Source organism: Mirounga leonina, unplaced genomic scaffold (genome assembly GCF_011800145.1).
Source record: "Mirounga leonina isolate KUSES-001 unplaced genomic scaffold, KU_Mleo_1.0 Mir_93, whole genome shotgun sequence".
NCBI classification, from domain to species: Eukaryota; Metazoa; Chordata; class Mammalia; order Carnivora; family Phocidae; genus Mirounga; species Mirounga leonina.
This window is the reverse complement of record NW_023270854.1, coordinates 26564083-26585137: the sequence shown is the minus strand read 5'-3', so window position 1 is coordinate 26585137 and position 21055 is coordinate 26564083. Positions and strand designations below refer to the sequence as shown.

The 21055-nt window shown below is 48.5% G+C and overlaps 2 protein-coding genes across 3 annotated transcripts in view; both read right to left on the bottom strand.

Annotated features, from left to right (window-relative positions):
• ST8SIA5 (ST8 alpha-N-acetyl-neuraminide alpha-2,8-sialyltransferase 5) overlaps positions 1 to 11268 on the bottom strand; it is a 50335-nt gene extending 39067 nt beyond the window's left edge. For both annotated transcript variants that reach the window (XM_034995862.1, XM_034995863.1), the window contains exon 1: positions 10789 to 11268. In XM_034995862.1, the coding sequence (XP_034851753.1) occupies positions 10789 to 10919 (131 nt within the window). In that variant the 5' untranslated portion in view covers positions 10920 to 11268. The remainder of the gene's footprint in view (positions 1 to 10788) is intronic.
• Positions 11269 to 19600: 8332 nt separating this feature from the next.
• Positions 19601 to 21055, bottom strand: part of PIAS2 (protein inhibitor of activated STAT 2) — a 130440-nt gene continuing 128985 nt past the window's right edge. The window contains exon 14 of the mRNA XM_034995963.1: positions 19601 to 19770. Coding sequence (XP_034851854.1) covers positions 19741 to 19770 — 30 coding nt within the window. The 3' untranslated portion in view covers positions 19601 to 19740. The remainder of the gene's footprint in view (positions 19771 to 21055) is intronic.

The window sequence follows — 21055 nt, the reverse complement described above, 5'->3', positions numbered from 1 at the left end:
TCTGTATTATTTCTTACAGCAGTATGTGAATCTACAATTCTCAAAAAGGTTTCTGAGAAGTAAAAAAAAAAAAGGTGAAATTAATTTTAATAATATATTTTATTTAACCTAACACATCCGAAATATTGTCATTTCAACATATAATCAATGAGGGTTATCCGTGGTGTGATTATTGCTGGTTGAAAAATTAATGGGATAGGTTACATCTTTTTTCATAGTATGTCTTTGAAATCTAGTGTGTATTTTATACTCACAGCACATCTTAGTTTAGACTACTCATGTTCCCGGTGTTCCACAGCCACACAGGGCGAGTGGTTATTATACTGGACACCAAAGTCTGGTACATAAAGGGCCTGTGAGTCATGCTTGCTGATGAACAAATGAATGAATGAATGAATGAATGAACCTTAACCAAGAGGCTGGGACTGGATGTGCAGAATGGCACCTCCACCAGCTGGAGGGCACTGGGTGGGAGGCCACAGGGGCGGGAACATCAGCTCTGTAAGCACGGGTGGGGGGAAGAGGACCCAGAGTGATGAACTGGTGTCTGGATAGCAACCCAGCCTGACACTGAAAAAAGAGAAAACACTGGGGGAGTCTTGAGTCCTGTAAGCCTTCTTCTGGGGGGTTGTGGTTTATTTCTGGGGAAAGAGCAGTGTTGATCCCAGAAATACTGATCTTCAGCCTGATGGCCCGGGGAAGAGTGGAGAACTGGTGTATGGGGGGTGGGGTGTGTGGCTAGGGTTCCTTTACTCAGAGGCTCAACAGGCGCAACACAAATCGGATACCATCTCAGGCTGGAGTGAGCACGAATGCATTTTATTCTCCCAACAACCTTGGCAGTCCCACCCCCATTCCCTGGCTTACCAGCCTCATTCCCAGCTCCCATGCCTGCAGGACCTGTGCGCCCCCTCACAGACAGGACTGGCAAAGCCTGGCCCGAGCCTTTGTGCTGAAGGGCTAGCCCCCCTCATCAGAGCTGGGAAAGAAAACAGCCCTCCTGCTCATCCTCTCACATTGCAGAATACTAAACTGAAACCCGAGATGGAGGCCATCCGCCTCACCAAGCACCAGGGAATAAAAAGAAATTCAAAAGCCTTCCATGACTTCCATCCCCTGCACCTGCAGCCTCAACACCACAGCCTGTCCCCCAGAATCACCCCCTGAAATAAACTAGCTCTCCAAAGCCCACATCAGCTCCTGCCGGGCTACTCGTCAGCCAACTGCTCTATCCTTTGAACCCTACGAGCTTTATCACCTACGCCACCCAACTGCAAGTTGATTTATACAGTTTTACATATTTTTTATGTTTGTCTCTTTATGTGTGCTCTAAGTTCCTTAAGAATATGTATCATAGCTAATAATTCTTTTTTTTTTTAAAGATTTTATTTATTTATTTGAGAGAGAGAGAATGAGAGACAGAGAGCATGAGAGGGAGGAGGGTCAGAGGGAGAAGCAGACTCCCTGCCGAGCAGGGAGCCCGATGCGGGACTCGATCCAGGGACTCCAGGATCATGACCTGAGCCGAAGGCAGTCGCTTAACCAACTGAGCCACCCAGGCGCCCCATAGCTAATAATTCTTTAGTAACATCCCCTTCTCCCCTCCCAGTACAAAGCTGATTGCACATTTAATTGATGTTTGATAATTATTAGGAAAAGTTTAGGGGTTCCTTTTTTTAAAAAGATTATTTATTTATTTATTTTAAGAGACAGCTGGGCGGGGGGTGGGGGTGGGGAGCAGAGGGAGAGGGACAAGCAGACTTGCGGAGCCTGAAGTGGGGCTGAATCTCACCACCCTGAGATCATGACCTGAGCTGAAATCAAGAGTCAGATGCTTAACTGCCTGAGCCACCCAAGCACCCCTAGAGGTTCCCTTTGTATGCATCCATTCATTCAGCAATTAATGTCAGGCACTGTGCTAGGTTCTGGGAATTCAGAGATGGATAAAACATCTCTTTTAAGGGTCTTGCAAGCTATGTGACCTTATACAAGTTACTCACCTCTCTGAGTGAGTATTAAATGAGGATGACTGTATCTGTTTAATAGGACTCTTGTAAGGATTAAATGAAATAATCCTCATTTAGGACTATCTCCTTAGGTCAGAGCCTGGCTCATGAACCCTTAAGGAATGTTAATAATTAATATCATTACCTGATGAATCCTTCACCTGTGTGTGGTAGGGATGGGACAGGGGTCCCTACACATAGGGTTAAGGGCTAAACTTGAGAAGTTCTGGATCAGAAGGTATTAGAGGAGAAGTAAGTGGGCCTGGATAAGTCACAGAAGAGATGCTAAGACCTCTAAGAGGTACAATTTCCCTGAAAAGTACAGATGTCAAAAAGAAAAGAACAGGACCGAGAGAGGGGTGGGCAGAAGTGTGAGAGGACAGCACTGCATCTCTGGGGGACATCTGGGGCAGGGACAGGCAGCTGACAGATGACCAAGTGCAGCCTGGGCAGGTCAGGGTCAGGACTGGAGGGAGGCAAGCAAGGCTCCCAGGGCCCAAAACTGAAGGCAGCCCCTACCCCCCCAGGCTCACACAGGTGCAGGGTAGACCCCTGAGAGGGAGGCCTCCTCAAGTCCTGTCCCCTGGGTGCCAGGCTTCCCTCACCCTAATCCCAGCCCTGCATCAGATGCTCAAGACAAGTTTGCTCTGATCAGCCAGACAAGGTCATCCTGCCAGCCCAGCACACACCCTGGTGCCGGTCAGCTCAGCATCCCTTCTCCTCTCTGGGGGACCATCCATTTCCACCAGGTCCCCATGAGGCACCCGCCCCCTCCAGAACCAGGCCCTGGATAGACCCTCCCGCCCCTGTGGTCCTATCTCCTGGGCTGTGCCTATTTCTCAGGGCAGTCGAAGAGAAGGAGGGTTGGTTGCATGAGGAGAGCCTTCCAGTGCAACTTCAGATACAGCACGGAGTCAGGCTGTGCTTTTCCTTGACCCAGTTTCATATCCTCAGGTCTCAGGCCCGCACCAGCCACACGCAGGCAGCCCAGATCTGCACCCTCCGAGCGCAGGATAGAGCAAGGCTGGAGGGAACAGCATAGAGGAGAGTCTGCTCTACAAAAGGCAGGACAAGACAGACCCAACCTCTGCTCCTGTGTGGTTGAAGAAACCATCTTAACCAGGAAGGAAATGGAATTAGCAACTTACAGTCTTCCCCCAAGGAAAACATTAGGTGTGGATTGCTGTACAGGTGAGTTCTACCAAACTTTCAAAGAATAGATGATCTCAGACCTGCATAAATCATCCCACAGAATGAAGAGGGAATATTCCCAACTCTTTTTACAAGGCTGGTTTTAAGACCAGACAGAGACAGCATTCTATAAGAAAATGACATGCCAAGATCATTCACTAACATGAGATATAATATCTTAAATAAAAATACCGGCCAACAAAATCTCCCATCATAGAAAATAAATAATACACCATAAACAAGCTGGGTTTACCCCCCAAATTATAAGTTTAACACCTATTAATGTAATTTATCACATCAAAAGATTAAAGGCAAAAAACTACATATCATCCAATAGAGGTAGAAAAAGCATCTGATAAAATGAATATCCAAACGTGGTAAGACAAGTGAACAAAACTTGTTAGCATACTCCACAAGGGAGTCTTAATCTCTTAGAGGTTATCTACAAAAAAAACAAAAACAAAAATTTAAGCAGACACTTGTACTATAATTCTCCTTAAAGTCAGGTTTAATCATACAATACACAAAAAATAACTCAAAATGGAGCAAAGACCTCAACATAAGAGCTACAATTCTAAAACTCTTAGAAGAAAACACAGGGGTAAATCTTTGTGACACTGAGCAGTGCACATAGGCGATGATTTAATAGATACAGGACCTAAAGCACAAGCAACCAACAACAATATATATATATATATATATATATATATGAATAAGAATTCATCAAAATTAAAAATTTTCAAAGGATATCATCAAGAAAGTAAAAAGACAACTCCTAGAATAAGAGAAATGTTTTGCAAATCAATATATTTAGAAGCCATAAAGACCTCTCACAACTCAATCACAGAAAGACAAATCATCCAATTTAAAAATGGGCAAAGGATGTGAATAGGCATTTCTCCAAAGGAAACATACAAATGGCCAATAAGCACATGAAAGTATGTTCTACATCATTAGTTATCAGAGAAATACAAAATCAAACCCACAATGGAATACCACTTCAAAACCACCAAGATGGCTATGACCAAAAGGACAGATAATAATGAGTGTTTTAAAAAATATGGAAAAATTGGAACCCTTACGCACAGCTTGGAGGGAGTATAAAATGGCATAACCACTTTGGAAAGTGTGGCAATTCCTCAAATGGTAAAACACAGAGTTACCATATGACCCAGCAATCCCACTTGCAGGTATACACCTAATAAAAATGAAAATGCATGTCCACACAGAAACCTGGACACAAATCCTCATCACAGCATTATTTGTAATAGTGAAAACAAGTTTCCACCACTGAAGAACAGACAGACAAAATGTGGTATATTTATAAATGGAATATTATTCACCAACAAAAAGAAATGAAGTATTGGGGCACCTGGGTGGCTCAGTCGGTTAAGCAGCCGACTCTTGATTTCAGCCCGGGTCACAACCTCAAGGTCTTGAGATCGAGCCCCACGTCAGGCTCCACACTTAGCACGGAATCTGCTGGAGATTCTCTGCCCATCCCCTCACTCGTGTTCAGGTGCTCTCTCTTTCTCTCAAATAAATAAATAAATCTTAAAAAAAAAAAAAAAGAAAGGAAGGAAGGAAGGAAGTACTGACACATGCCATAACATGGATGAACCTTGAAAACATCACACTTAATGAAAGACGAAAGTCATATTGGACCACATATCATATGATTCCACTTGTATGAAATGTCCAGAACCAGACAAACCTATGGAGACAGAAGATACACTAGTGTATGTGTACATCCCTACAGCTAGGAGAAATGGGAGTACTGGGGGATGATGGTTAAGGAGTACAGTTTCTCTTCAGGATAATGAAAATGTTCTAAAATTGATTGTGGTGATGGATGCACAATGGTGTGAATATACCAAAAGTCACTTAACTGTACACTTTAAATGGGCAAGTTATATTTGGATAAAGCTATTTTAAAATAAAGTTAAAAAAGAAAAAAAATCAGGATTAAGGCCAGGATATTCACTATGACATTTTTATTGAACCTTATATCAAAGGTCCTAGCCAGCTCAATGAGACAAGAAAAATAATTAAAGTACAGGGTTGTGATAAAAGAAAAAAAAAAAAGTCTATGTAGAAATCCCAGAAGACTCTACAGACAAATTATTGTCATTACGTATACATTATCCAGGTTGCTGGTTATAAAATCAATATACAAGAAAATCAGATTTATTTCTATATACTAGCTACAAACGCTATACAAATACTGTACATACTACATATATATATACATATACATATACTTTAGTATATACATTTGTATATATACAAATGTTTAGAAAATATAATTTTTAAAAATAAATTTTTACAATAGCAGTAAAAACTATGTGGCTAGGAATAAGCCTAGCAATGTTCAAATTCTTTACGAAGAATTATAAAATGTCATTGAAAGACATAAAAAGAGGACATGCGAGACCCATGCCTATCTGGTCTTTCTCTGAGATTAAGTTTAAAATGCAGGTTGAGACCAGATTGTAAAAACAAAATCTACAGTGACCTTTCTTTCTAACTAACAGAGAAACAACAACAACAAAAACCTACTGCCCTTTCCCTGCCCCTCTGTTAAAGTGTAAGTACTTTTAGTCCTCTGCACTCTAGGGATGCAAGTTCATGTGACGATTTTAGCACTAACAAAGGAGCTTGGGGGCAGTGGAGGTCTTAAAGGAAGAGGGTACAAATTCCATGCCCTGATTCTAGAAAATCCTTCTTTTGGCCCATCCCTCCCGCCCCCCAGAACTGTCCTTGCCCATATAGCCAAATCCAGGTAGGCCTTATCCTCCCTGATCCCTCTGCAGTGGGTGTCACAGGTGACCGCTCTCTGCTTGGCACCATTATGCCTTGGTCTCCTTAACACCCATTCCCCTCTACCTCTCTGCAGCCTCAGTTTCCAGAGCTAGCTCTCCTCTCTGGACCCTTAGATGCAGGCAGTCCTTAAGGCTCTCCTTTGTGCCCTGGCCTTCATCATCCTCACTCTGCTCTCTCCTGGGTGATCTCATCCAACCTCATCACGGGGACCAGTGTTTTTCTAACTAAGGGTTTCAAACCAACAAGTTATAAAATCAACTTGGTGGTTTACCCCAAGAATTTTTTCAACTCTTGTATTGTGGTAAAATATACATAACAGAAATTTACCATTTTAACTATTTTTAAGTCTACAGTTCAGTGGCATTAAGTGTAGTCAATCCATTATGCAGCCATCACCACCATCCGTCTCCAAGACCTTTTCATCTTCCCGAACTGAATCTCTGTCCCCATTAAACACTAACCTCCCACCCCACCTCCAGCCCCTGGCAACCACCATTTTACTTTCTGTCCCTATGAATTGACTAATCCAGGTGCCTCATATAAGTAGAACCATAGAATATCTGTCATTTTGTGTCTGGTTTATTTTAGCATAATATCTTCAAGATTCATCCATGTTGAGAAAAAAAAAAGATTCATCCATGTTATATATCAGATTTCCCTTCCTTTTTAAGGCCGAATTTATTTTGTAAATGAAGTGGAATAGAAAATATTAAAGCACATTTCTTATAATAAGGCCAAACATAGTTTCACAAAATGGCTGTTTCAGATGTGTATGTGAGTGTGTTCTAGATCCCTGGGTATAACACAGTTCTTACTGTGGCTAACAATTATAAAAGTTGGGAAAACACTGATTTTGATGGTGACTAAATAATCTGCATTGCTAGCCTGGCTCTTCTCCACCCACAGTTCTGGAGCTCATTTCCAAGGAGCTGCTGGATAGCTCCATGTGGATCTCCTTGCAGTGAGTGTCCTAACAGATCCAGACTCAAATTTGTTACCCTCTTCCCTCCAGACATGCTTCTTCTCACACATTTCCTACTCAAATCTCCATAACCAGGCCCTGCCTGCCTCACCTTGCCCCCAGCTACACAGCTATGATATCTGAGTCATGCAGAACTACTCAGCTCTCCCCTGCACTTTGCTATCCTTATTCAAGCTGGCTGTCATCCCCCTTCCTTCCTCCTCCCCCATGCCTACGGATCATTTTCCTTTCTTCAAGACCCCCTTCAAATGCCTCCATGCACCCTGAAGCCATCCTAATCCACTACGGCTCCCTCCTCACTTCTGGAAGCTCTTGCTCACACCTCCAGTTTGGCTTATGTACGTATTACGTGCCTTTCTGTCTTCCTAACAGACTGCAAGCTCCCCGGAGACCCTGGACGGTGTCCGCCTGCCACACCACTGTCCTCAGCACTTAGCGTGGTGTTCAGCATATAGCAAATCTTCATCAAGTATGCGTTCAACAAAGCAGAGATAGGAGGAAGCCAAGAACATCAACGGCAAACTTCACAGCGTTGTCTCATGCTCTCTCTTCCCAGTCCACAGAGTGTGCACTTTCTCCACGGAGACACCATGCCCCCTGAGCCATCTGCACTGCCCACCTTCTCCCCTCCTGAGCACCGGAAGTGTTTGCAAGATGGGCCCCCAGAGTCCCGATCACTCCAACAGACACCCCCCAGAAGTGGCCACAGCACAGCACAGGCAGAGACCAGGGGTCCAAGGAAAGAACACATACCAACTCACATCTTCCACTCCCTTCTGGTGAAGTCTGTCCCGAATTCTCACTGAAACAGCTTGTCACCTTTGTGCCTCTGAGCTCTTTGTAAGGTGGCAAACAATGGAGGCTTTGCTGAATACATCATCAGACCAGCTCAGCATGGAAACGAAGAATGACAGGCTTCAGGAACCCCCAAGGTCCAAAGTGGATCTGCCCTCCGCACCAGATTCTCCTCACTTTGTACCAGGCTGTAACAAGAGCCTCCCAGCCTCTCCCCATCGCTAACCTCTCCTTACAAAGCCCGAATAACCTTCCTTCCTGGTGGCTTTTATCATATCATTACCCTGCTCAAAGACCACATGCGGCTCCCTATGACTGAATGAACCCAGTTCTACCTGTCCTTCCCCATCCACAAAGCACCTCACTGAAGCTACTCACCCAACATTACATCTGTCCCCATTCTCCACTTTCTCCCTTACACCAGCTGGATCCATTTCTTCACTGTGTCTTCCAGTTACCCTGGGCGCACGTGGGCACACGCAGACATATACACATACACACATACCACTCTTAATCATTTCTTCATTATCCAATATTTATTGAGAGCTTACAACGTGCCAGGCATCATATTTGGTGCTCAGGGTGCAGGTGGCACCAAAACAGAGTGAAACCCTGCCTCGTGGAGCTTTCGGTCCAGAGCAGGGTTTCTCCACTTCAGCCCTATTGATATTTAGGGCTGGATAACGCTTTCCTGTGGGAAGCAGATGATGCACTGTGGGAGCTTCAGCAGCATCCCTGGCCTCTATCCATAAGACACCAGTAGCACTCTCCTCTCCCAGTGTGACAACCAAAAATGTTTCCAGATATCGCCTGGGGGTAACATTGTTCTCCCTTAAGAACTGTGGGTCTAGAGCAGCAGAGGGAGCTTGTAAGGAACCATGTGGGGACCTGGTAACAAGCACGTACTGGATCTATCCCCAGAGGGTCCAATTCTGAGCCCAAGCATCTGCATATCAGCGATTCTCATGAGGCTGTCCCAAGATCTCTGCTTGGGGAACACTCAAGTGTGAGGTGTTTCTAGATAGGACACAGACCAATAATCATATCAAGTCAGTTCATTATGATTGTATGTATACGAAACAAGACAGGTGAACGCATGCGTGGGTAGTCCGGGCATGGGAGAGGGGAAAGGAGGTGGTGTCCCATCTCTGCACCTTTGCTCACACGCTCTTCAGTTCTGGATGTGCACGTTCCCCGCACACACATGCATCTAAATCTCACCCTTCCTTCGAGGGCCCACTCAGGTTCTACCTCCTCCAGGCAGTCTTCCCTAACTACTCCAGCCCATTGGTACCTCCTTCCTCAGACAAGTTAACACTTATTACTTAACTATCTCCTCTGCGGTTATTCTGTTTCCCCAAAGAGATCTCAAGCCTCCTGAACACCAGGACCACACCATCTGCCTCTTCACAGACCCCCACAGCATCCTTCCAGGATCAAGCATAGGCCAGTTCTGCTTGCTTGACTGGATTACCCCACGTTCCTGGAGTGAGGCCTGAGAGGTGGCATCTGAGATTCAGGGAGTCAGGATCTATGTGCGAGGGAGGATGGGAGGCAACTGGCATGCCCGCTGAATTCTGGGCAGCTCGCACATCCACGCAAGACCAGGGAGGGCTTGCCAGAGCAAGCAGTTAGTAGACGAGCTGGCGCTGAGCACGGGTACTGATGTTTTCCCACTGTTGACAAGGCAGCAGGGACCCCAGCAGCCCCAGCAGTGCTGAGCAGGTGCCAACAGGGTGCAGGAACCCAGAGTCACCTGCTGAGGAGGTAACAAGTGCAGCAGGTGGAGGCCAGCAGGGGCCCGGCAGTCCTTGCATGGGGTTATCTTGGAGGGACGGCAGTAGCCAGAAGGGGAGGCAGACCCAAGCCAGCCAGGAGACTGAAAATGTCCTTTAAAGCCACCAGCACCATGCAAAGCTCACCAGCTGCCCTCCCCCAGGGAAGAATGCTGTCTGGGGAGGTCAGGGGCCGTGGCTGGCTAAAAAACAAATGTCCCAGGCAAGAGGCCCCATACTCCCCAGCTCTGGGACGGGGTGGTAGGGGGGTTGCAGTGCAGGCGGGGAGGGAAGTAGCCTAACTGCAGCAAAGAACAAACCTCCAGGCAAAAGGAGAGATAGGCTATTTCTAAAAGGGGCTCTGACTTGGGAGTATCCTGGGGTCAGCGCTATCCCCAAGCTCTGAAAGGGGGCAGAGTACCCCGAAGCGTCTCTCCTCGCCAGCAGAACAAAAACGGCTGGCATTTTCCGCACACACAGGGACCCGGGCTGTGACACCTCCTACCGCTCCTTCTCCCAACAGAGTTGGCGGTGGATTGGGGGAGCAAGGGGTAGGAAAAGAGTCCAACGAGGGGAGAGTTAACTCCCGCTGCAGCTCTGACCTTCTGGGTAAGCCTGAGAAAGAACCATCTGTTTCAGGACTGATCAGGTTGTGAGTTTCACACACCCAGTGGTTACTGGTTTATGAAAACTGACGATCCCTGTCGCAGTCCCAGCCCACTATCACTCCCCACCTAACTGGGCGCTCCGGGGTGGGGGGGATGCTTTTCCCCCGAGAGCCCCCACAGGAGTTCAGGACTCACAGGGTAATCCTATCCGGTTTTGAGCCCTCCACTCCCGGGAGCCTCCCCTCCAACCAAACGGCCATGGCACTGTAGATTTGGGGGACACCGATCTGACCCCTGTGGCCCCTCGGGGCGTTCAGATGGATTTGTCATCAGCGTGGCCGCTCGGAATTCCAAGCCGTCCCCCATTTTCACAAGAGAACAAAGTTGTCAGGCCCCTCCGGCCCACGCAGGGCAGGCTCTCTGCTGCCGCTGGGAGGAGAGATGCGCTTCGGAGCGCCAGGACCCAAACCTAACGCGGCGCTGCTCGCGGCCAAAGTGCCGACCCCGGGGTCACTCACTCCGGGGACGCCTGGGCCGACGCTGCGGCCGCCACCTGGGGGCTCGCCCGCGAGCTCCGTGCACCCCCACCCGCGCTCGGACTTTCTTACCTCTTGATGTAGTTTCTGCCGTACAAGATCTGTTGCAGCAAGGTCACCAAGGCGAAGGCGCAGATGAAAATGAAGAGTAAAGTTCGGTTCCCCAACAAATCCCGGTTCGCCGAGGGATCCGCGTAGCGCATCCTGGCGGCCGCTCGCGCACGCCGGGGTGCGGCGGGCGCGGGGAGCCGGGGGGCCCCGCAATCACGCGCGGGGTTTAGGGGCCCCGGCGGGGCGCGCGGTCGACCAGGCGCCTCTCGGCGCTGTTAGGCGGGCGGGGGACTTGGCGGGGCAAAGTTTCCGCCTGGCGGGGCGGGCGCTGGGGGCATCCGAGCGTGGCCGGCGCCGGGGCGGAGGGCAGGGCAGAGCCGGTGGCCGAGAGCTCGGCCGCGGCCCCGGGCCTTCCCTCCGGACGCCTTTACCTCTGGGCGCCCGTGCCCGGCAGCCGCCGATTTCCCTGCGGAGAGGCGACTCCAGGTGCCCCGGGGCCGGGGCGGCCCCTCCCCGCCGAGGTGACGACCAATGGGGAGCCGGGCCCGGGCGCCGTCCGCCCGAGCAGCCGAAAGCGCGGCGCACCGCCCCCTCCGGTCGGGCTCCGGATCGCGGTCGCCCAGCGCGGTGCCCGGCCCCGGGCGGGCCCCTCCGATCCCCGGGCCCGCAGCGAGGCAGCGCGAAGGTTGGCCTTCAGTTCTGCAGATGGGAGGTGGGGGGGACCAAACACCCGGACAGGCTGGCGAATGACTGGCGGGCGGTGGAGGGGGGGAAGGGGGGAGCGGAAAACGCCGGGTTTGAATCGTGGAATTAAAAAAGGGGGCAGGAAGGGGAAGCCGCGGCTGCGGAGCTGGGCATGCTGGAGGGGAGCGTTTGCTTGCGGCGCGCAGGGCACTGAGTCACCGCGGTGACCGCGTCGTCGCGCTCGGGAGATTTCTCCGGAGAAAGCGGAGCAAGGTCAGCGGGCAACCCTTCAAGGACGGCGCGCGCGGCTCCTGCATGCTGATGGCCTGCGGGGCTGCCCGCCTGCGCCCCGGGCACCCAACTCCTGCAGGGAGAAAAGCCAGAGGCTCTACACCCCGACCACAGGCCTCCTCCCTCTCCCCAGCTGCAGCCCGCGGCTGTTCGTCAAAGACCTTGTTGTCACCGAGACACTGGGACCTTGTCTCATCCTTGGAGCCGGTCATAAATCTTAGGTCAGGCAGCCGGCCGCCTTACGGTACCACGGTCCCCAAAAGCTGTAGTAAGTCAGCAAGTCTGGAAAGGTTTGTGCTTCAGAGGGCACGCCGGGGAAAATAAACACAGAAGTCGCGCCTCTTCAGAAATCCAAGTCCCTAAATGCGCTCCCCTTTTCCTAATCCCCTGCTCTGAAAGCCAGGTGCCAGCCCTGACTTTCAACCTGACACCGCAGTCTCCCGAGGCCTGGAGAGTCACGTGCCCGCGGCGTTCACCATCGAGCCCTCGCTGGATGATTTCAGGGCGCCCCTTCCCAGGGCCCCACAACCACTGGGAAGGTTCTGGAGTCCCGGCAAGGATTCGGCTCCCAACTAGACTGAAACTCTAATCGCAGCAAGAAAAAGTGACTTTGATGAGGAAGCGTCCAGACTCCAATGCTCTGGACTTACCCTTTAGTAGTTCGCTCTGCGAGCTGGGAAGACCAAGGAACAGGGAGGCAAATCTCATGATTAGGGATTCACCAATAAGCTTGGAATTCGTGTTAATGCACAAGGTGGCAGTGGACCCTGTGCTATCTGTAAAGAGTTTATGTACCAAAATATCTATGAGGTCAATTAAAGAAAGAACACATAAACATTTAGATGACCCATTCTTATAATAATCCCTGTATTTATTTGGTGTCTTACACATCAAAAAGTGCTTGCTCTTGCATATATTAATTGAATTAGCGCCTGCTAGCCTCTAGCTAACCCACTTTACAATCAAAAGGACCAAAGCTCTAGTTGCCCAAAGTAACTCACCTAGCAAGAAGTGTTTGGAATGGGAGATGTGGCATTTTCCCCCAGAGAGGCAGGGCTGGCTTCATGGGTCGGGGACCAGTGCCCTGCCCGCGCCCCCACCCTTGGCTTAATGTTCCACTCTTGCTGTCTTTAACTTCTTAATAATTTTTGAACTAGGGGTGCCCGGGTGGCTCAGTCGGTAAAGCGGCTGCCTTCGGCTCAGGTCATGATCCCAACGTCATGGGATCAAGCCCCGCATCGGGCTCCTTGCTCAGCAGGGAGCCTGCTTCTCCCCTGCCTGCCCCTCCCCCTGCTTGGGCTTGCTCTCTCCTTCTCTCTCTCTGTGTCAAATAAATAAATAAAATAAAATCTTTTAAAAAATTATAGTAATTTTTGAACTAGGAGGCCCTGCATTTTGCTTTGCACTGGACCACACACATTATTATGTGGCGGGTGCTGCACAGCAGTCCAAGCTGCTAGAGTCTAATTTTTCACTTCGCTGGCCCTCCCCTGCAGAGGTCATGAGGTACCATCCCCATCACTGCTGGTGAAGCACTCTCATTTCCTTTCTTTTCCTGCTGATTCCCCACCCCCATCAAGTACCCTCTCTGATAGCTGTCTTTGAACGCATAGTGCCTTGGAAAAACAAAACGAATCTATTTTAAAATAAGAAATCTAAATTATTCTAAAAATGTACAGCTTGCTGAGTTTCCACAAGCTGAACACACTCATGTAACCAGCACACAGATCAAGGAACAAAAACATTATCAGTCCCCTCACCCAAGACCCCTCCCCTGATCCTTTCCAGTTACTATGTACTCAAGAGTAACCATTATTCTGACTTTTAACCCCAAAGATCAGTGCTTCCCGTTCTTGCATTTTATACAAACAGAGTCATACCTTATATATTCTTTCATGTCTGATTTCTTTCGCTCACCATCAGCTGGAAGATTCCTCCATGTCGTTGTGTATGGTAGGAAGAATTAAGATGGCCCCTGAGATTCCTCATCCTCTCTGGTACTCGCACTTTCTCCCAGTTATTCAATCGACCATCAATCTAGGTGCTGCTGTAAAGGGATTGTGTGATGTAATTAAGGCCCAAATCAGTTGGCTTTAAGGGAGACTATTCTCAGTGGGCCTGATCACATGAGCCCTTACAAGGGACTAAGCTCTTCCTGGTGACAGAGATTTTGAAGCATGAGACAGATGCACTCGAGGGAAGCTCTTCACTGTTGGCTTTGGCGACAGAAGGGTCCACATGGCAAGAGCTCTTGACGGCCTCTGAGAGCCGAGACTGGCTCCTGGCTCGCAGGCCGCAAGGAAATGGGGGACCTCAGTCCTCCAATCACAAGAAAGACCCTGAATTCCACCACAACCTGAATGAACTGGGAAGAGGGTCCTGAGCTCCTGGCCTGTGAGGCCCTCTGAGGAGAAGCAAGATTTAAGACCTACACCACTGTGAGCTGGTAAAAGCCTATGTTGTTTTCAGCCACTGAATTGGTCGGTCATTTGTTTCCCAGTGCCAGAAAACGAATACTTCGCATGCTATGGTTTAGACGGTTTACAGATACAGTTCTAGTTCGTTCAATCTTATTTCTGTATAGTATGTCATGGCTGGACTGTAGCACAACCTACTTATCCACTGTACTGTTGACGGACCCCCGGAGAGCTGCCCCCACGAGCCTTCCCGTGTGCGTCTTTTGGTGAATATATGCATGCTTGTCTGTGGGTAGCGGTATTTAGAAGTGAAACTGCTGGGTCACAGAAGGCTCAGCTTTAGTGACTCCTGCCAAACAGTTTTCCAAAGGGCCAGGTTATTCTTTTCATAGGTATTTGATTCGAACCTGCCATGACCTAATGGGAATTGGTCCCCACCCTAGCTGATGCTAACATTAACCAGCTAATCTAATAGCGAAAAACCCACCAAGCCAAGAGCCAAAAGAGTCCAGAGAAAGGAATTACTTAACGCTGGGTGCGGACTCTCCTTGATGGCCAGGTGGCCTGCAGGAATCTGCAGTGAGGGCCGATGCTGACTTTGGCCGCAGCTGGAACTCTGGGGTAGTCTTCTATGTGCGATGTGTTTGGATCACTGGATACCGTGCAAATGATCAGCAACAGTCCAGTGCACCTCTGCTGACGGGGCTCTCCTAATCCTACCAGTGTCTTAAGTCCGACCATCTTCGTATCAAGTTGGGAGGTACCTTTAACATACAGCCCGATACAAGCATCAGCAGTGGAGTCAGAGACCAAAGATCTTGAAACAAGGAGGTCTGCGGTCCCTGTTGTTGCTATTAATATACGGATCTAGGTTCCATTTTAAGCCAAATCTATATTCTGATTGTGGAATTGCAGCAAACACTCGGAAGGCCTTGCAAACAAAAGAGTAAACACATGGATAGCTGATCACTATGCCAGATTCAGTGAACACCATTTTTATATCCTAATTGCCAGCAGTGGGGACAGCTGCATCATTGTCTGAAACACACACGCACGCACAATTAAGCCAAGAACAAATGTCAACCCTGGCACAATCTGCTGAACTACTGATAACTGATGGGCACTTCTCATGCTGTGAGCATTGTCTCCAGGGGAAAACGGAAAGACTCCTTTTTTTAAAGAAGACCTTAGAGATTTCTGCTGGTTTAAGAAAGCCGGGGTGTGTAACATTACGGCATAACTGCAACCTGCCAGGTTATGTAAGTGACATTCCACCCATGTGTTCATGGAGTTTGTGATAAGTACATGCTGTTCTTATGCCTCTTTATATTTGTGTTAACAAGGCAGGCCCCCAGAGGCTGGTTCCCGGTTTGGGGATACTTTGTCTGTGCTGAGGGCGTCTTGCAGCCACTGAGCAGAAATGCCCAGTGATAATCTCAGAATCTAGAGAGCGGGGGCTCGCCCCTGCTCAGTCAGCTGCAGACACTGGAGCCTACTGGTTTTTAATAAGTTATCATCATAGAATAGCACTAGAATTTAAACCCCGTGTTCAGTTCCCTTATAATGTATGGGGTGTGTTCAGAATAACTTATTAAATAATCCTGGACAAGGCTATGAAGTCACATTATGTTATGTTATGTTCGCATCTCCAACCTGAGAGACAACTTCCTTTTGTCCTAGCACCACCCCGTGGGGATTCCTCTGCTGTATCTGCCCTGATGGGTCCAGTCTGTTTCCAGAGGCAGAGACAGGCTTCTTGGTATTAATACACAATAGCTACTGCATCGAAGAGCAGAAAAGGCTCATTTCCCCCTTGGGGATGTCACACTCCCACAGGGAGCCAGAAACAGCTACACTCTTTATAATGAGGTCACTCAGGACACATTTAGATGACATGGTATCTTCTTTACTCACCCTCAAGGCCAAGTCCTGGGGTAGAAACCCTGGGATCAGGTTCTGCCCTTCGAGGAGGAGCTCTGAAAAATTCAGCTGAGAGAATGTTTTTCATTTCCAGTCTAGTGCAGGCTCCTCGACACATTTTGTTGGGGGTCTGTGTAATGCCAAAACTTCAAAAGAATGCCCTGGGAACACAGCTGCTTAGAAAAGTTTAATGTTCCCTGGGTACCTGAAAAGAGAAAAGGGATGCGTGTCCCACTATGATCATCCATTTCTAAAACACCAGAGGAGATTCCCGGTCCTAACACCATGGTCACAGCAAAGGATGTGTCACTTAGCCTCTGTCCTAGGTTCTCAAAGACCAGGCTTTCAGTGCCTGTGGTGGGAGTGTCTACTATGTGGTAGATATTACGCGACATGCCAGGGAAATGAGAATCTGTAAGTCCTAGTCAGTGCCCTTAAAGGAATTTAGGTGGCAGTGAAGAAGACAGATAGTACCCTCTAGCAGGGCAAGTAAGCCTCTAACCCAAATGGGGGTGGCAGGCTGGGGAGGTGGGTAGGGGGCTGAATGGCAAGGAAGGGGTCCAGACGAGGTAGCCTTTGACCTGAATTGTGGCGGGGAAGGATGATTAGCCAGGTCAAGGACTGGGGCGGGAGCAATGCGGACAAAGCGTGGCAGCAGGACATGTGGCCCAGTCGGCTCAGGGTGGCTGGAGACATGAGGCTGGAGGAGTGGGCAGGAGCCCGAGCACAGGAGTTGAGATTTTATCCACGGAACTATTGCAAGATTTTAAGTAGGAGAATAATATGATCAGATTTGCATTTTGGATAAATCAACCTCGGGGTTGGTAGAGAGCGGCTGGAGGGAGAAATGCCTGAAAAGGCGTGGGCGTGACAGCCTATCTCTCTTTTCGCTGACAACACCAGACCCCTCCCCACCGCTGCGGCATCACACACCCCCCCCAACCCCCCAGGGGCAGGCAGCCCCACCACTCTTCTCATTGTTGTGCCAACTTGAGAAGGAATTCTCTGCCGCCTTCCAGGGGAGCAGGCAGGGAGTAGAGGCACGGGCTTACTGCCTCATATATGAACACTGTCGCTGTATGAAGTGCTTCATCAGCCCTCTTATTTGGTGTTCATGGAAATCGGTCAAGTGTGGTTAGGGCCGGTCCACTGCACACTGGTACAATCGCAGAGCGTGTCGCCAGGACACCCTTTTTGCCACTTTCTGAGGTTCCCTCTGCTCCACAGGTTCCTGGTGCAGAAACACTCTCTTCTTCCTCCCTTTGAAAACCCTGCCCTTGGGAAAGGCTCTGAGAGCTTTCATTTATATCCTAGTGCCTATAATAGAGGTGATGTCCTATTAGAACTGCACGCAGAGCCGTGTGAAGAGACCTATGGGTGACCTACGGGTGACCATCACCTTAACCACATCCTCAGACATTCCCAGTGCAGTCTAACAGGGAGGGGCTTTCTAGAGGAATACATACCTGGTATTATAAATAGGGATTAGTGGAAATAGGATTTGTTTCTAAGGGAAATTTCTCGTCATCCCACCACATCAGTACTTACATTGGAAGAACAACAGGATTGATGTATTCCGCCCGAACACCCTGATAACAGATCATCGTTCACAAGCGTGGTCACTGGTACGACAGCCCTCGCCCGGCTACATTGTGGATTTGCCCAGATGGCCACCACTTCCAGGCCAAGTGGACAGTGCTGTATACCCAGGGGTCAGCAAACTGAAAGGGCTTTGTGAGCCATACAGTTTCTGTTGCACACAGCTCTGCTGTTGTAGTGTGAAAGAATAAACAATACGGAAACACAAAAGTGTGACCAGAGTTGGTCCACAGGTTACAGTTTGCTGCCCTGCCCGAAGCCACACCATGTGATTTGCAGAGCCCCATGCAAAAGTCCGACTCCACTGAACTAGAGAATCACTGTGAAAGGCATTCCCCTGTGTTCGGGCATTACGTCTACGAAGGCCTGATAAATTATAACATGTTAATCTGTTCCACCGTCAACATGTTTGCACAGATTCAATTACCCTTGAAGTACAGCCTGGAGATCATGGGATGACATTTCCATGCAGAAAGTTCCCCCTAACTTGGACCATCTGTTTCATAAACATAGGCCCCTGGTCACCAGGGACTCCTGAGCACAAATATGGGTTGCTTGGTGAGATGCCATCTCACTTCTGGAGACAATAAATTCTTGTGTTCTGAAGGTCATCATGTCAGTTAGATCTTTTGGCTAAAGTAACAAAGACCATAAAGAAATGTATTATCCCACATATCAGAAAAACTGGAGGTGGGTGGGCTCCGCAACTGGCTAATCAGTCTTTCTAGAACCCAGGTTCTTCCCATCCTCTGCTCTATCATCTAAAGTATAGGCTTCTTTTTAAGAGTGGCTGTCCTCGTGGTTATATGAGAGCTGCCATAAGTAATTGGGAGGATAGCAGGAGAGAGAGAGAAAGAAAGAGAGAGAATCCTCCAACCTAGGACGAGTAATAATCACCAGAGGGATGCCATGCACTGACTGGGTTACACTGGGTCCCTGAACCAATCACTGACAAGGGGAGGGTATTATCCTAGTTGGTTTAGTCTACTAAAGAACCCTTCCCAGGAGCCAGGGTCAATTCCAGAAACCACATGGCTGCTTACACAGATGGAGATGGAACGGATGCTGGAGTGTCAACCCAACATCATCAAGAGCAGCACTTTTTCACTTACATTTCCTTTCTTCCTTTTGATGGCGCACCACTGCTGTGTTGATGACAAACAAGAGAGTGAGAAAAGGTGCCCCTCCAATGTCCCAGAAATGTTGTTTCAGAACCACAAAGAGTATCACTTGTGGCCCTGTCTCCTGCCCATTTCCCCAGACACACACACGTTATTGGTTCACTGACAGTAACACCTACGGCTATACTCACCAAGCTCGTGGTAAAAGAAAGAAGCCAGGCAACAGGTCAGCCAAATTACAAGCATGGACACAGATTATGTTTATGTCTGAATGCCTTGGTGTCTGGCTGCAAAGACAGAGACAGGCTGGGGAAAGTAGTTGCCAGTGTGGGGATGGGGAGATGTTACAGGATGGTGGGAAGGAGCTCAGGATGGGGAGTCAGAGGAGACATGCTTTAGGTCACAGCCCTAGGAGCTCAGGAGAGACACCTGCCTTCTCTAACCCATTGGTATCCTCACATGGAAACTAGAAAATATAATATCTAGCCCTCAAAGTAGGAGTTTTTGAAGATCAAATGTGAAATTACAAAAGCATTTTGTAAACCATAAAGCTATACAACTCTAAGCTAAACAGCATTATTTGCAATGGCCCGAGATAGAGAGATTTCACAAACGTTGAGTCTCAACAGATTTGTGAAGGGGGTCAGGTGTCCTCAGGGGCCTCCCTCGTCCCCATCAGCCCTGACTACTCCAAGTGCCCAGGACTGTCTGCTGCCCATAACTCTGTGGCATCCCCACTGAAGCCCAGACCTGGATCTGCCCCTTCCGCTCTCCTCCTATCAAAACTTACCCATCTCGAGTCTCACCATCCCATCTCCTTAACACACGTCTGCAACTCACTGAGGGAGGCACAGAATGGTGGAGAGCACAGTCCTAAGGGGCAGAATCCGGAATTGTAGGCCCTGCTCTGCCACCGACCAGCCCTCTGAATTCAGGCTACATTAACCTCGTGGCAGCCTTGGACTTGGAACCTATAAAATAAAAGAGAGTTGTGGTTTTTAAAACTTTCTCCAGCATGGAAACTTGGCTTTGAAGGACAGCGGTGCTCTGTGCCCTCCATCGTCCCCTCCTGCCCTTCTTGGCCTGAATGGCAGCCAGAGGTGCCATCATAAAAATGCAAGGGCTTTGCCGAAGCATATTTCGAAAACCACTGAGCTAAATGATCCCCCAAGGGCCCATTCATCTCTACAATTCTCTAACTCACTTTCTACTTCTAAGATAAATGACTTCATGCTAATGTGAGACATAATATAATACGGTTCCTCCACCTAGAATCGTTTGTATTTAAGTAGGAATTCTCAAAGATGCGTACTCTTACGAATTCACAAATAAAGATGGAATTTCAGGCACCATGTATGTGAAAGGGGTAGTTGAGAGACGCCTTGGATCCCCTAAAATCACTCAACCTGGGTCATCCATTCAGCGTTCATGTAGGGCCTAATTTTGAAGTGGTTAATGGCATTTTTCAGGGTGGTGAGTGACCTGCTGGCTTCCCAATTTGGGACCTGCCAAAGCATGGGCTCCCATCAGCTCCATGGTTAACCACGAGGAGGACAAGGAAAGTCATTGTGTCTTTCACGGGGCAGGGGAAGAGGATGAGTTACAGTCAGGTTCAGCTCTGGGTACAGAAATTCCCCAAATAACAAGACTTAATATACACAGAGGTGAGCAATCCAAGGCTCAGAGAGTGGCTCCATTCAAAAAGGTCTTTGAAGATCCAGGCTCCCTCTAGCTCATTACTCTATTATTCCAAGGAAGGAGGACCCATGACCAATGGTGGGTTCCATGTCAGGAGTTAGTTAGCCACAAGGCGGGTGTCAACAATTCCCAGAATTTCAGTTCTGGGATCTATACGTTGGCCCAGACTCTTGAGAATTTTACCGGAATATCTTTAGATTCTTCAACATAACTTTTAATGTCATTTGAATAGATGCAGATTAGAGCTGCATAAGTAATAGAGTGTATGAACTTTGAAAATACATTGGTACTCAACAACTATATGCTAAAAAGTTCCTATTTTCTTTTTAACCTTTTTAAGAAGTATAACATATGTACAGAAAAGTATGCAAATCGTGGTGTACAGCCCCACAAATTACCACAAAGTGAAGACACCCATGGAACCACCACTAAGATAAAAGAAAGAAGGAAGGGGCACCTGGGTGGCTCAGGTGGTTAAGCAACTGCCTTCAGCTCAGATCATGATCTCGGGTCCTGGGATCAAGCCCTGCATCGGGCTCTCTGCTCCTCAGGGAGCCT